Source organism: Drosophila bipectinata, chromosome 2R (genome assembly GCF_030179905.1).
Source record: "Drosophila bipectinata strain 14024-0381.07 chromosome 2R, DbipHiC1v2, whole genome shotgun sequence".
Lineage (NCBI taxonomy): Eukaryota > Metazoa > Arthropoda > Insecta > Diptera > Drosophilidae > Drosophila > Drosophila bipectinata.
In genome coordinates, this window is record NC_091737.1 from 8,767,387 (window position 1) to 8,780,987 (window position 13,601).

General features: G+C 42.4%; 2 protein-coding genes across 5 annotated transcripts in view; both read left to right on the top strand.

The window, feature by feature from the left end:
• The window catches only part of Dh31-R (Diuretic hormone 31 Receptor), a 28,667-nt gene extending 16,313 nt beyond the window's left edge, over positions 1–12,354 (top strand). The window contains exons 2-11 of one of the 4 annotated variants that reach the window (XM_070278889.1): positions 2,229–2,417; positions 3,086–3,202; positions 5,238–5,344; positions 5,414–5,505; positions 6,463–6,589; positions 6,740–6,966; positions 7,434–7,610; positions 7,969–8,092; positions 11,231–11,359; positions 11,437–12,354. In XM_070278889.1, coding sequence (XP_070134990.1) covers positions 2,255–2,417; positions 3,086–3,202; positions 5,238–5,344; positions 5,414–5,505; positions 6,463–6,589; positions 6,740–6,966; positions 7,434–7,610; positions 7,969–8,092; positions 11,231–11,359; positions 11,437–11,451 — 1,278 coding nt within the window. In that variant the 5' untranslated portion in view covers positions 2,229–2,254 and the 3' untranslated portion in view covers positions 11,452–12,354. The remainder of the gene's footprint in view (positions 1–2,228; positions 2,418–3,085; positions 3,203–5,237; positions 5,345–5,413; positions 5,506–6,462; positions 6,590–6,739; positions 6,967–7,433; positions 7,611–7,968; positions 8,093–11,230; positions 11,360–11,436) is intronic. The other 3 variants (XM_070278890.1, XM_017235375.3, XM_070278888.1) reach the window with 3 other exon arrangements.
• On the top strand, positions 11,789–12,791 carry LOC138926117 (uncharacterized). The gene has a single exon (XM_070278891.1). The coding sequence runs from the start codon at positions 11,789–11,791 to the stop codon at positions 12,176–12,178; it is 390 nt and encodes a 129-aa protein (XP_070134992.1). The 3' UTR covers positions 12,179–12,791.
• The last annotated feature ends 810 nt before the right edge of the window (positions 12,792–13,601 follow it).

Here is a 13,601-nt window from a genome sequence, read left to right on the forward strand (position 1 = left end):
TTTTATTGAAGTTTCCTCCCGTTCGTTTTTATCAAATGCAATATAAGGATCCCTGACATCGAGGGCATTAGCGCAGGGCTGCCAAAGTCAAGTCAAGCTTGTTTAACACATCACAGCTGCTCCTCCTGCCTCTGCCACTGCCACGCCCCCTGCCGCCCCCTGTTTTGGCCCTCTGTGCTGTGCCAACTTTTTTTCTGGCTACTTTTCGCCTATGGCACTTTCCTCACGCTTTTATTGCTAATTTCTGTTATTGCCAACGTTTTGCGTGAGTTTCGCGCGTTGTCGTAAAAATATTTTTATTAGCCGATTGGAATGGGGTGTGGGGAGGGGCAAAGGGAGGTAAATCTGGCAGTGGCCCCCTCTGTGGGAAGAGCGTAGAGTGGGGAGGCAGGAGAAGCCTCATTTCACATGTAGGCGCATTAAAAGCTTCTAATACATTTAAGCCAACGCTAGAAAGTAGGCTACAGAAAATATTCAACAGCAAAGCCAAGCAAATGGATTTTTTTAAATTCATAACCACAAAACATAAAAAATATATATGAGGAACTTAAGACACAAAATTACTAAATATAAAAATATGGTATGAGCCTTGAAATGTAAGCCTTAAAATTTGTTGGCTTAAAGATCTTGTTATCCATAAGATTATTCTGTACACTTAATTTATAAATGATAGCCCCTGAATAGATAAATGGTTTTATCTCTTGTAGCTCTCCCTTTTGGCCAAATTTCTACCAATCTTTAGCATCTAACTATTTTTCATTCCCCTATACTATAGATACTAAATCGCTTATTTATTCAATGGATGTTGCCTCGCCAGGTTCAGGTTCAATGTCGGCGATTTATGGCAAAGTTTGTACCGAGACATCGTAAAATTTAAGTGGCCCTGAAGCCCTCTTGCCTCTTCAAATCAGTTTTACGAGTACGGCCAGTTAATAACCAAATTTGTCTGCTCAGCTTAGGCATTAAACCCAATTGCTGCGAGATGAGCTTAAATCGAGGTTTCCTCCAAAACAAATCGAAAGCAACAGAGCCGAGCTGAGCTGGTTTAAGACCATGCTCCAGCCCTGAGTGATGTCGGACGATTTCGTGTAATTTGTGCAATAAATATAAAACTTGTATTATTATTACACAAGCATGAAGCAAAGTGGAGAGTACTACTACAAGCATAAAGGGAACAAACACTCGATGAGCAAACATGGTAGTCGGTTGTCAGCAGGACGAGAGTGCGTGCAGAAGTGTTGTGCACACACAGAATGCATTCAGCCATTACCCCAACCTCGGTTGCTCGGTTTCCATTTTAGCTGCACAACCAATTTGCAATCCTAGATTTTATGTTGTTCATTTTCATGGTACTTTTTGCCTTGCCAAAGACACTTAGAGAAAAAACTAAAGAATCTGAAAAAGCGTATCTTTAAAAATGTTATATTATGAAATAAACAATAAAAATAATGTGGGATATTAGGCTTAAATGTGGCTTTTTTGTCTGTGCCAGTGCCAATTTTTTTTTGTCAATTTTAAGTGCATTTAGCAATTTGCCTAAACGATAAGATTACAAAAACCCAAATCTGGGGTGCCACCGCACAGTTCTTTCCACCTGACACGCCCCAGTGCTGTTGAACTTCCATTTCATTCCACTCAAACGCAAATTGTCCTTTTGCTTTGCAAGGTTTTGTATGTTCGATTTTCCATATTTGGAATCGGAAAAATATGCGAGTGTTTTGTCTTTGCAGCTGACCATTTCTTGTTGCAAGTTGAATGCACAACACGAAAGCAATTGCATCCCAAAACAACACAAATATTTGTCTCTGCCAGAACAGGTGAATATTTTTGGAGACACAAATAGATACATTGTGTACCTTCCAGTTGTATATTCTATAAAAACAATGAATAAATTCTTGATAATGAAATCAGATATATACAGAAGAAACCTTTTAGGTTTTAATTAAATTGCTTATTTTACAACCACAACCCACAAAAAATCACCCAAATTCATTGCAATTATTCCCGCCATTGCCACTTGAACAGGCTGTTGCAAAGTGCAATGGTTTTCCGGGGCAAGCTGTTGGAAAACCAATTAAGTTCCCTTTCAAACAGACCGTAAATCGGAAAATACTTTTGGGAAGGCAAAAGGCCCACACATCCTGACACATATCACCACATCCGCCCACAGTTATGAGCTCTCCAAAACCAATTTGATTGACTAACGAAACTTATTTGCTGAATTTCAGCTGACGCAGCTCCTGCTCCTGCAACCATGGGTGACCAGAGCGGCAACAGCAGCTTTAGTGGCACCACCACCAGCAGCACCAATTCGGCAGCCGTTGCAATTGCCGAAAGTGCGGCGGAAAGCGGTCCAGACTTCGATGCATTACGCGCAGCCTGCGAGGCCAGGCTAAATGGCAGCGGACATCTGGCGGGTAAGTTCATTTTGACTCCCACTTCTTAATGGGTGTATTTACACGGAGAGAACACTTTAGGAAATAAATCTTATAAAATATAAAACCATAAACATGAAGGATAAGGAGTTGTTATGAAAACAGTCTGACAAAACCCAACTATTTAACAAACATTTAGTGTAAATTTTTAGTCATTTCGATGGACTTGAAATGCAGACGCAGCTTGTAGATACAGATTCCTAAAACCAATAAGAATTACTTTTTTTTTTTAAACTTTACATTTTCTTTCTTAAACCTTAAACTACCTAATGCTTGAAAATATTAATGAAGGTTGGGATAAGTAGTAGTATTATCACAAAAGTTATACCATTATGTCATTATATCATATAAAAAGTAATAATATCTAAGTCAAGCTCAGTAAAGTCAAGAAATATTTAAATGGGGTTTTTATTTTTCCCTTGACAATTAAAAAAAAAATTATTTATTTAAAAAGACCGTCCAACTCGTAACTTTTTTTTCGCGAAACTACAATAAAAACTAACGAGAACCTGGCAGGACTATAGTTTTTTCTCTGGTGGCTCGGTTCCAGGCCAACTGCAATTTCGGCGGCCATTATGCATGAATAAGTTTAAATTGCTACCATTCCCTTATATCCACGTTTTTTTTTTCGTTTCTCCACCAATAAACAGGAGACGGGCCCTACTGCGCCGGCACCTTTGATGGCTGGCTTTGTTGGCCGGATACGGCCGCCGGCACTTCCGCCTACGAGCTCTGTCCGGACTTCATCACGGGATTCGATCCAACAAGTAAGTGGAGTAACAGCGGCTGTAGCTGGAGCTGGAGCTGAATTGTTTATTAAATTCCACAAAGCAACATCCGTTTTTGGGGTCAGCTCTCTGGGATCTCTGCATATGACACGGAAAAGGAACACAACAACCTCCTTTGGCGGGGTGGCACGTGTGTGTGTGTGTGTTTTGGGCCAAAAGGGAAATGTGTTGTGGGGGCTGGGTAAGAGACTTCCCTCTAATTGGCCTCATCCCCTGGCTCCTCGTTATACGTATACTGGCTACATAAATAAAACAGAGGGAAATACGCTCCCAGCCAGGCCAAATCAATCAGAAAGTTGTTATGTTTATGCTTTGATTTCGTGTCGTATGGAAACATAAAATATTCAGATAACCACGCAGGTAGCAAGGATCCTGTGCTTCTTGAAAGGCCCTCCATAAAATGCTAAAATGTTTTCAGCTGATTTGACGCAATTTGCAGAGTTTTGTAAAAAAAACAAGGTCAACTGGCTGGGCCTTCGGGGCAGAGATGACTGATTTTTAAATTCAAGAGAACAGAGCTTAAAGAGTTGTCATCGAAATGGAAAGATAAATTATTAAAATAATTAATTATAGTTGGCGCGTCAAGGTGTTGATGACGCCACAAAAAGTGAATGAATGGAAAAGCTTTGCCGACTCATTGTTGCATCATTAGTGGCAACCTCAACACTTCTAATAATAAAAACCCATCCACTGAGCGCACAATGTGCAACATTTAATTCATAATTAGCGGGCGAGGGAATTTTTGAATTAATAAAACATTTCAATTGAACTACCATTCGGAAGCAGAACAAAAACTACTTAATTATGCAAAATTTATGCTTCACGCATTTCAAATGTTGATTAACTCGGGCATTAAAGCAAATATTAAAACACGCGGCATAGGACATCAGCTAGAATAAATTGAAACGAGTGTATAAATATTTGAGGCAATTTATGGAATAAATCATTCGCCGTGCTCTGCATGCCAATTTGCATTAATGGGGGGCGGGGGAGCTTATGCAATATGGGGCAAGCCAACATGCCACTAGCTACAGCCCTGACCAGGACAACGACGGCGACGAAAATGGCGAAAGTTGAATGACTTTTTTTGTTATGACAAAAACAACGAGGGCAAGGGCCAAGAAAGTGCTACTTTCACTACATTTAAGCTTGTGGTGCCCCCAGCCCCCGCTCGCTTCCCCTTTTTTTTTTGTTATTTTTTTGCTCCTTTCGGGGTCGCCGCCAGCTTGTACAAGATTATGTGCTTTGGCACTGCGCCGCCATTAACTTTTATGGCACTTCCGGTCGGCGGATGTCGGTGTGGTGCGCCCCGCCCGTTTCCACTCCTTCCGCCGGCAACCCCCAGCCGGCTACTTATCTGCCACACAGAGCGTATACGTGATTTTATCCGTCTGCGTGCCAAAAGGCGATAAATGGGTTCTGGGAAAGATCATCGCCCACAAAAGCCAGCAGTAACGATAGGAAGCAGGAAGACCTTCCTCTAACTTACCTTTGCTGGTGAAGAAAAATGCAGCAATTTCGATTTCCTGCACTCTTTCAACAAATCCAACAGAAAGTGCCACTCAAGCAACTGCAGCCAGAAAACTCGGTAATTCGGACCCGAACAACACTCGACATGCCACAAGCAGAAACCAAGTTTTTGTCATGGTTTTCAGTTCGATTTGGCTCGAATGAAAACTTTCACAATAACACCAGCCATTATGCCACTCAAACAAATGGTTTTATTTTTAAATTCCTGCCACAACAAATGGCTTGCGGTTAACTTGGTGGCAAATGCAATAAATAATGGCTAATACAATTAAACGCATCGACCACAACGCACAATGCCTCACAATATTTGTCCGAGAGTCAATCATAAAATCGCATTTATTTAGCTTGGACAAATATTTGCATTTCAAATTGACTAGCGGGATGTTGGGGTTTGTGGAATTAATAATAAAATTGTGCATTACATAATTGGAGTTTTTGAAATTTTGAAAAAATTGATCAAATAAATACTATATATTGACAACAGGATATGCCCACAAGGAGTGCGGAATCGAGGGCGAGTGGTTCAAGCATCCGTTGACCAACAAAACCTGGTCCAATTACACAACCTGCGTAAATCTGGATGACCTCGAGGTAAGGCTATCATCCATTTAAGACAAGACTGGCTATTAATCGCTGTATTCCTTCCTCTTCAATATATAGTGGAAGCACAATGTGAATCTGATCTACGAGGTTGGCTACGGCATCTCGCTGCTGGCCATCCTGCTGTCGTTGGCCATATTGGGTTATTTCAAGTAAGTCGATTCCTTCATCTTTGGTGGCCCTTAATCCTCCAGAAAATCACTCGTCTGGCGCCAAAAAAAAACTGTTGGAATGTCAAAGGGCTTAATCAACTGGCTGGGGAACCTGCGAGATGGCCAAAATGCTTATTGCACTCACTCACTTAATGCCGCACAATTGACGCCGGAAATGAGAAAATACTTTGTCTTATTTTTCCACTTTCCCTCGAAGGGACTTTCATCTCAACTCGCAGTCCATCAAACCGACACAATTCAGTCTGAGTTTGCTTCCTCAAGCAGGATATCGATTAATTTCCCAGTGCCTGCAGACCAATTAGTGCTCTCGGTTTGTTTATTGTCAGTAGGATAGAGAGAAGTATATCACTGGAGATAGAGATAGGGATAGAGCTGCCAGGATGTGTTTAAAATTGTGAGCCAGAGGCAAATAAAACAGGGTTACAGACGTGTGGGAATTTGGTTTGCCCTAACAAACAAAAAAAGAAAGTGGATAATTAAAAGTTTAATGACAAAGCAGCAGGTCCCAGGGGAGTGAGTCCCCCCACTCGACACATGAACACAATTCACTCTGAACTGGAATGGAAATAGCCAGGAATTTCAATATAAATTCTCTTTAATTGGTTTAAAGATGGACAGCTAGGGTTAGGGTTAGTCTGGCTTTGATTAAAGATAAGTTCTTAAAGAAAGAGAGCTCTAAGAAAAGGATATTTTAAATGATAGACAGTGCTATCCACGAGCTAAATTTAAAAATATAATAATAATCCTTTATTATTCAAACCAACATTTGGAACTCTCCTTTTTGAAATTCATTTCACAAAACTGTTGCCCTTTTGGCGGTGAAATGCAAATTCGTCAACCGCCAATTCCTTGCGTTTCTCAGCCAATAGCATTCCTCGCCCACGAATTGTGGCCCAGAAATTTATGCCGCTTGCATATCCTGAATTCCTTTCACAGGTCCCTGAAGTGCGCCCGCATCACCCTCCACATGAATCTGTTTGCCTCGTTTGCGGCCAACAACTCGTTGTGGCTCATCTGGTATCTGCTGGTCATGCCCGACACGGAGCTCCTCCACCAGAGTCCGGTAAGTGGGCACACGTGGCGTATACGTAACGAGTGTTAGATCAACTTTCATTTCCGGTATCTGGCTTCTGATTGCTGATTTCTGTTTTCTGTTATCGGTTCCCCGTTCTCTGCTTTCTGATTTTTGAACTGCATTGCATTAACATTCCAGATGCGCTGCGTGGCCCTACACATCAAGCTCCACTACTTCCTACTCTCCAACTATTCCTGGATGCTTTGCGAGGGATTCTACTTGCACACTGTCCTGGTGGCCGCATTCATATCTGAAAAGCGACTGGTAAAATGGCTCATCGCTTTCGGCTGGGGCTCGCCGGCCATCGTTATATTCGTCTACAGTATGGCCCGGGGACTGGGAGGCACTCCCGAGCAAAATATGCAGTAAGTGAATAATGAATGGGGAATTGTGCACTTGGAGAAAATTTTTATGTAATTTGGTTGGGTATTACCTAACAAATTGGTTAAGATAACCTGCTTAATGACTAGATACTTCTTGGCCAATATATTAGACATACCAGGGCGTCTAATTTTTCCGAATGGAAAAAAGTCAATTTTTCCAAAAGGTCTCTGAGAAATAATTAAACAAAAATATAAAAATAAAATGTTGCTTGTAAATTTTATGGCAGATTAATTAGAAATCTGCCAATCTTTAAAGCTATTCCTTTAAAAAATTGGAAGCCTGTTGGTCAAGATATGGCCTTTTCAAATAGTCCCTGTCCAAAAATATACATTTTTAATCTCTGTGTGAATCGTCCTGCCATTCAGTGCACATTGTCCTGCCATTTGGTAAATGCTAATCGAATCACTCAGCCGGCACTCAACCATCTCCTCATTTCCCATTCCTGCAGCTGTTGGATGAGCCCCACCGACTACGACAACATTCTGGTGGTGCCCGTTTGTATCTCGATGTTCCTCAACCTCCTGTTCCTGTGCAACATTGTCCGCGTAGTGCTGCTGAAGTTGAATGCTCCGGCCAGTATACAGGGCAGCTGTGGTCCATCGCGAACTGTCCTGCAGGCATTCCGGTAAGTTTTTCAGTACCATCCCCACTACCTTTGTAGCGCCAAAGAGCCTCTTTTTTAAGCCATAACGGATAACTCTCAAAGGGCCTACGGGGCGAATGCGTAATTATATTTTGTTTCCCTTGTATTTATCGTAGCGTGCTCCCCTGCCTTTTCGCTTTCGTTTTGTTTTCGTTTTTGTTTCCGAAAAGAGCTCTTTTATTGTTTATTCGTTTTGCACTTGGAAGTTTGGTTCATTTTACATTTTAAATTACGCATACGCAGCGTTGACTTGCATGTTAATACACAGGGCGCAAAAAAAACAAGGCATTTTATAATATACTATAGACCCACATTTCCCAACCTCCTTTCGTCCTGTTAGGGCCACACTGCTGCTCGTGCCGCTGCTTGGCCTCCAGTATATCGTAACGCCGTTTCGTCCTGCGCCCGGACATCCCTGGGAGAATACATACGAAATCATCTCGGCATTTACGGCCTCGTTTCAAGTAAGTAAAATGTTTTTTTGCCAGAGCACGGCGCCCCGTTCTCGTTTCGACAGCCATTGTTTTGCACGCTTTCATAAAATCACTTTACGACTCTTGGCTGGCTGAAAAGTTATGATGTTAGTTCCTCCTAGTAGTATATGTCGGGGCACTAGGAGCTGGAAAAACAAGAAATATATCGGTGGGAATGCAAATAAGCGAAGAATTACGAACATGCCGGGAAAAGAGGGGTCAGGCGACTGGACAGCTCATTAGATTGGTTGCATTCCGGAATCAATAATGAAAATACACGCCATGTGGAATTTGTGGGCCCCAAGCAACAATATTATTAAAACGCTGGACGGGATTTGGCCAAAGTTCACCCTCGCCGGAAAGGAAATATATGTGGGTTTTCTTCGCATTTGCCCGGCGGGAAGTTGAGCATGAAATGCACTCCCGTACGGAGCTCGTAAAACCAACTCGAGCTTGTCCCCCTGCCAAGCTTTCGTCCTTCCGTCCTCCCGGGGCGGGGAAAAGTCATTCTCAATATACCAGCATTTACAGTCAGTTAACATATTTGTCATGGTCGCAGCAGGATTCTCAGTGCTCCCAGTTTGTGGCCAACTTAAAGACAAAGGCAGCCTTGCGTGGCAAAAGTTTTATCTGCAGGATACATTTGTATCTGAAAGGTAGCATCTCCCAGGCAGTTGCCTTGGCAAATGTCAGGCAGTCGCAGCTTAGCTGATTTGCATACATTTAGCCATTTCGGCTCCAACATCAAAGGCAAACTAAGCTTATTTATTAAATTAAATAACAAATCCAGCATCAAATGCAGGCAGAGTCTTATTTATTATTCAAAACACAAAATATATCTATAAGTCTTCATCAAAGGAATATGAAATCTATCGATTATAGTACATGGATTTCTTTAGTTTTCTCTTTAATCAAAAATTCAATCCAAACTCCTCCCGACTTTGCCAAAAAGACTCTAAAAACTGACTGATAAATTCAATATGCTGCTCTGCCATGAGACAAAGAACGATTCCATTATCCTGGCAATAAAATAAAATTTTCCTGGGCGTGGCTAAGCTTCAGTTGAGCTCCAGAATGGAACCGCAAAAGTCACTTCATCCTGAGCCGCTTTCGTCAATGGCAATCGATTGAAAGAAAAGTCTTTAGTTGTGAAGAAGGACTTTAAAGTCGTTCCTGCTTGGCTTACTTTTGTTTATTGTTTTGTTTTCCCTTCCTGCCCGGTTGTTGTTGTTTTCTTCTCCGGGAAGGCAAAGTTTTCCTCTTCAGAGCCAGTGCGACAGCCAAAAGTGATGAAGTCGACAATCGTAAAAGATTTTCTGCACGGGGATATGCAAAAATCCCGAAACTACTTAGTCAGAAATGAACATTTATGTGCATGTTAACGTATTTATTTGGTTGTTTTTGTGGCTCAGCCAGAAGTCGGATTCAGAATCAGAGATTTTACTGCAATTGGCATTTGTCAGCTTCCCAGGGACATTTCCCAGGAGACTTTCCGCCCCCTGTACTCCTTTCCGGGACTTCCTTTTGGCCTAGAGCCTGGGGACTTTATTCGAGAGATGTGAAGACAAAACACGTTTTAGTGAGATTGAATTAAAAACTTCCGCTTGGCATCAGGACCAAAAATATAAACAACAAACGTCGCAGGATGTCACAAACATTTTGCCATGATATTTAAATGGACTGCCAGAACTTGAGTTTTGTGCCAAAAATGCCTCGGCTTGGCTAATTGCTTTACTTAAGCTTATTACTTGGACTAAATATTTTGCAACTGGATTAAAGGACTTGGCAATTAGAGTAAATAAAATAAATGGCTTTGGATAAAAAGTCGTAAATCTAATGCTAAAAAGTGTTTAAAACATAAAGACAAAGAAACATGGCCGAGAAGGAAGCTTTCAGTGGCAGAGCAGATAGGAAGTGGAAACAAAAATAGGACACACAAAGGGGCCTGTGTATGGCATGTGTATTATGTACTTTGTGTTTGTTATCTCTTCCGTGGTCAAGTATATTCCGGAACTCACTGTGCTAACCATAACAACTAACTAACAACGAACTATGCAGAGTGGTAATGGTCTGCACAACAATTGTTTCTCTTTCCTGTTTCCTTTTTATTTTCAAATTTATATTTTTTGGCAGGAACCCCAGAACAGTTTACACCATAAAGGGTTTAAGTTGGAAAATTATAGTTATCATTTAACTTGGAAGCAATCATTGAAAGTCAGGAAGTTTTTCATTTACAATATGCTCCGAGGCAACAAACCCTATTGCCCCGATGATGAGGGTATGGTGGTATAAATAGAGGAATGACTGAATGGCAACTGTGGCTGATTGAGTCCATGATGGGCCTCCGTGTGTGGCGGCAATCAAACGAAGCCCCTCGAAGTGCCAACGAGAAATCCTTGCGGCAGTCCGTTCACGTACCCAGCCATACATTAAATATATATACAAGGATATACATATATATGTGTATAAATGTTTGGGCTTACGGCCAAGTGCGGCCCACACAAATGCCGACTGCGACAATCAACCAGAAAGTGGAAAAGACAAATGGCCAAGAGTCGAGTCGGGCCAAGAGTAGAGGCTCACGGCACTTGGCTCTCGGCCTGTTCAAGTGGCCGTCTGACAGGCTAAATGAATATTGAGCCGCCGGACGAAGGACTATAGACGTAGGATTGTTGGTCATAACCAAAGGAACAAGCGAAATTGTATTATGTTTTGTATTAAGACCAACCGAGGGGCAAACAAGAAAAAATCATAGGGATTTTCATGTAAATGCTTCAAATACTCTGCCTTGGAGTCTTATGTTCTGGAGCTTGGGGGCTTTTTTTGGAAGAGTTTATTAGCCATAAAGATGCCCAGGTTTTGTTTAACCTGTATTTTTTAAGAGATATAGAATGTATTCTTTAAAATATACCTTTCACAGACTTTAAACACCTTATTTTCATAATAACTTATACCTCACTATCAGCTGCATCTAAATAGCCACAATACCCTCTTCTAGAGCAACAAAGGACAATAATAATAGGCATTGTAATAAGTACAACTGCGATAAGCTTTACTGATAATATAGCCCATCTCCTTCTCGCACTCTTCCCCCGTCTCTTTCTATTATTCATTTGCCGTCTCTTTTAGGGCCTGTGCGTGGCCACACTGTTCTGTTTCTTCAATGGCGAGGTGATTGCCCAAGTGAAGCGCAAATGGCGGATGATGTGCTTCAGCAACCGGCCGCGGACCAACTCCTACACAGCCACTCAGGTCTCGGTAAGATTTCTACTAAAAGCTTCACATGCTTTTGTCTATCTTTTCAACCAAACCCTCTCCACTCTTGAAAATACTAGACACTCCTTTATTAATTTTGGTACCACGGGTTACGGCGCGTATGAGTAATGCAGCACTAGCACACACACACCCACACCTCTACACACTCACCCACACAACTGCAACCTATTGGCCTATTGATACGCATTAATCGCATGCAATAAAAAAAAGAATACTAAAAAAATAAAAAACAAAAAAACTAGTTAGAGAAGCCGACGCACCGTTGCCAACCTGCCAACCACCATGATAGCAAATTCTCAGTTCTTTTGATTGTAGTTCGTGCGCTGCGGACCGCCACTGCCAGGAGAGGAGAAGGTATGACTAAAGGACCTCTCGGCCAAGCGACGCGCCTCCTCCGCCCCCTCCCAGCAGATGCACCACCACCAGCACCAGCAGCAGCCACACCATCCGGAACAGCTGAGATCTCGCAGTCAGAGCCTTGGCGGTTCAACGAACTTCCTTGATTCCTGGCGCAGTCGGATGCCGTTTTTGAAACGCCGCCAAACCATCGACAATTCCCGACAGTGTCAGCCCCTGATGGAGGAGCGGGAGGTGATGGCTAGTAGAACCGGAGGCGTGGCTGGTGGGGATCTGCCCGTGGCAGGTGTGGAGGCCACACTGATGACAACCATAGCGGAAGATGTCGCCTCGGAGGCAGTTACATCCGAAACCCCAGAAGGCTCCAATCCCAACGGCAGGGGCACAGTCATCGTGCGAATGGAGCAGCCTGGCCAACAGAACTTGGCCGACGAGGCGCTTTAGGCTAAAAACAAAAGGCCAACCCTTCGAGTCACACAACACATCTCATAGTTTAAGCCGCACTGGAAACCGAAACCGAAACCAAAACAGGTCAAGAAACCCCCAAAAAAACAAAGTATAAGCCCCACCAATAGTAGCCAGAAATCTTGAAAGATTTTTAAACTCTTTCCTCTCCAAAAGTCACAAAAAACGAGTTTAAATATTTAATTTCAACTCATAAATTCTTGGACAGCAAGAGTGAAATATGTTTCGCAAAAATCGCATTTAATTGTTAAGTTTTGATAGAATAGTCTCCTTTGTTTTCCGAGAAATGTAAATGCGAAATTTATTTAAAACCTTGAAGGCCATAAAACGGGGCTAACTGATGGCTAACCTAATATTTATTGTACCTATGAATGTAAGAATTTATGTGGATATCAAATATCATTGTTGTCTTAAGTGTTAAGTGTAACCCCCCTAAAAAAAGAAGAAAACTTGCCCTTTGTCTCTGTCTTTTCCTGTCCTACTCCTTAATCCCGTCTTACTCTAACCCTGTCTCTCTCTCTGTGGTAAGCTGAGCTTTGTGGCAATCGCTTTTAGTGTGTCTATGAAATAAAATTTTAATTGTATGAATGTATGTTCAAAGCGTTTTCGAGTTTCGTCTTGGCCTAAACGCCACGCTCTGCTAATTAGCCAACTTTCAGCTGTTTAATGAATCCAGGAGCCAGCTGTCTGTCAGCTACAGGAGCTGCCCGAATCTAATGCTCATTTAATGAATGCCATTTGGAGGTAAGCCTGTTCTCCCCGTGGACCTTGGCCGGGTTAACAGGTGCTTCAGGTGATTCCATTTAGCCAAAAAATTGGTGGGAGTTTGGCAATTTGTTGTTTAATTTATGAAAGGCTTTTACAGCGGTTACTTGGCTCAGAATGGGTAAGTACAGGCCAAGAGTAAGCCAACATTTGTGGACACTTATTGAGGACTGTCCATTTCCCGTCGGTGTGGATTTTAATGATGTTGCTGCAAGTGGCTTACAGGCATGGATGCCTGGCTGACTGGCAGTATGGGTGCGAGTGGCCTCTGTTGTTGTTGTGCTGTGTGGCAGACAGACACATGTGTCGGCACAGCTGCCCCATTGTGCTCCACAGAATGTTTTATGCATTTAAAGTGTGCGAGTGGGAGTGTGATAAGTGGCAGCTTCACACGTGGAAAGTACATACAAGCCACACACGACACTCTCGCTCATAATGCCGTAGATTATTCGCGCCCGAAAGCTACGATGGGGATGGATGCTACGTAGTTTTGTGGCCAGGATCCAGGATGATATTACTCATCAGGAGTTAACTTTCCCCATCATCCAACGAGGCGGCAAAAACAACTGCCAACTGGCAAACGAGCTGTTTAATCCTCTGCGGGTTGGTTGAGGTGCAAAACATTTCGAAATAAAAA

What these genes read in the sequence shown, in the direction of transcription:
- LOC138926117 (XM_070278891.1), top strand. Translation starts at nt 11,789, where the DNA reads ATGCACCACCACCAGCACCAGCAGCAGCCACACCATCCGGAACAGCTG.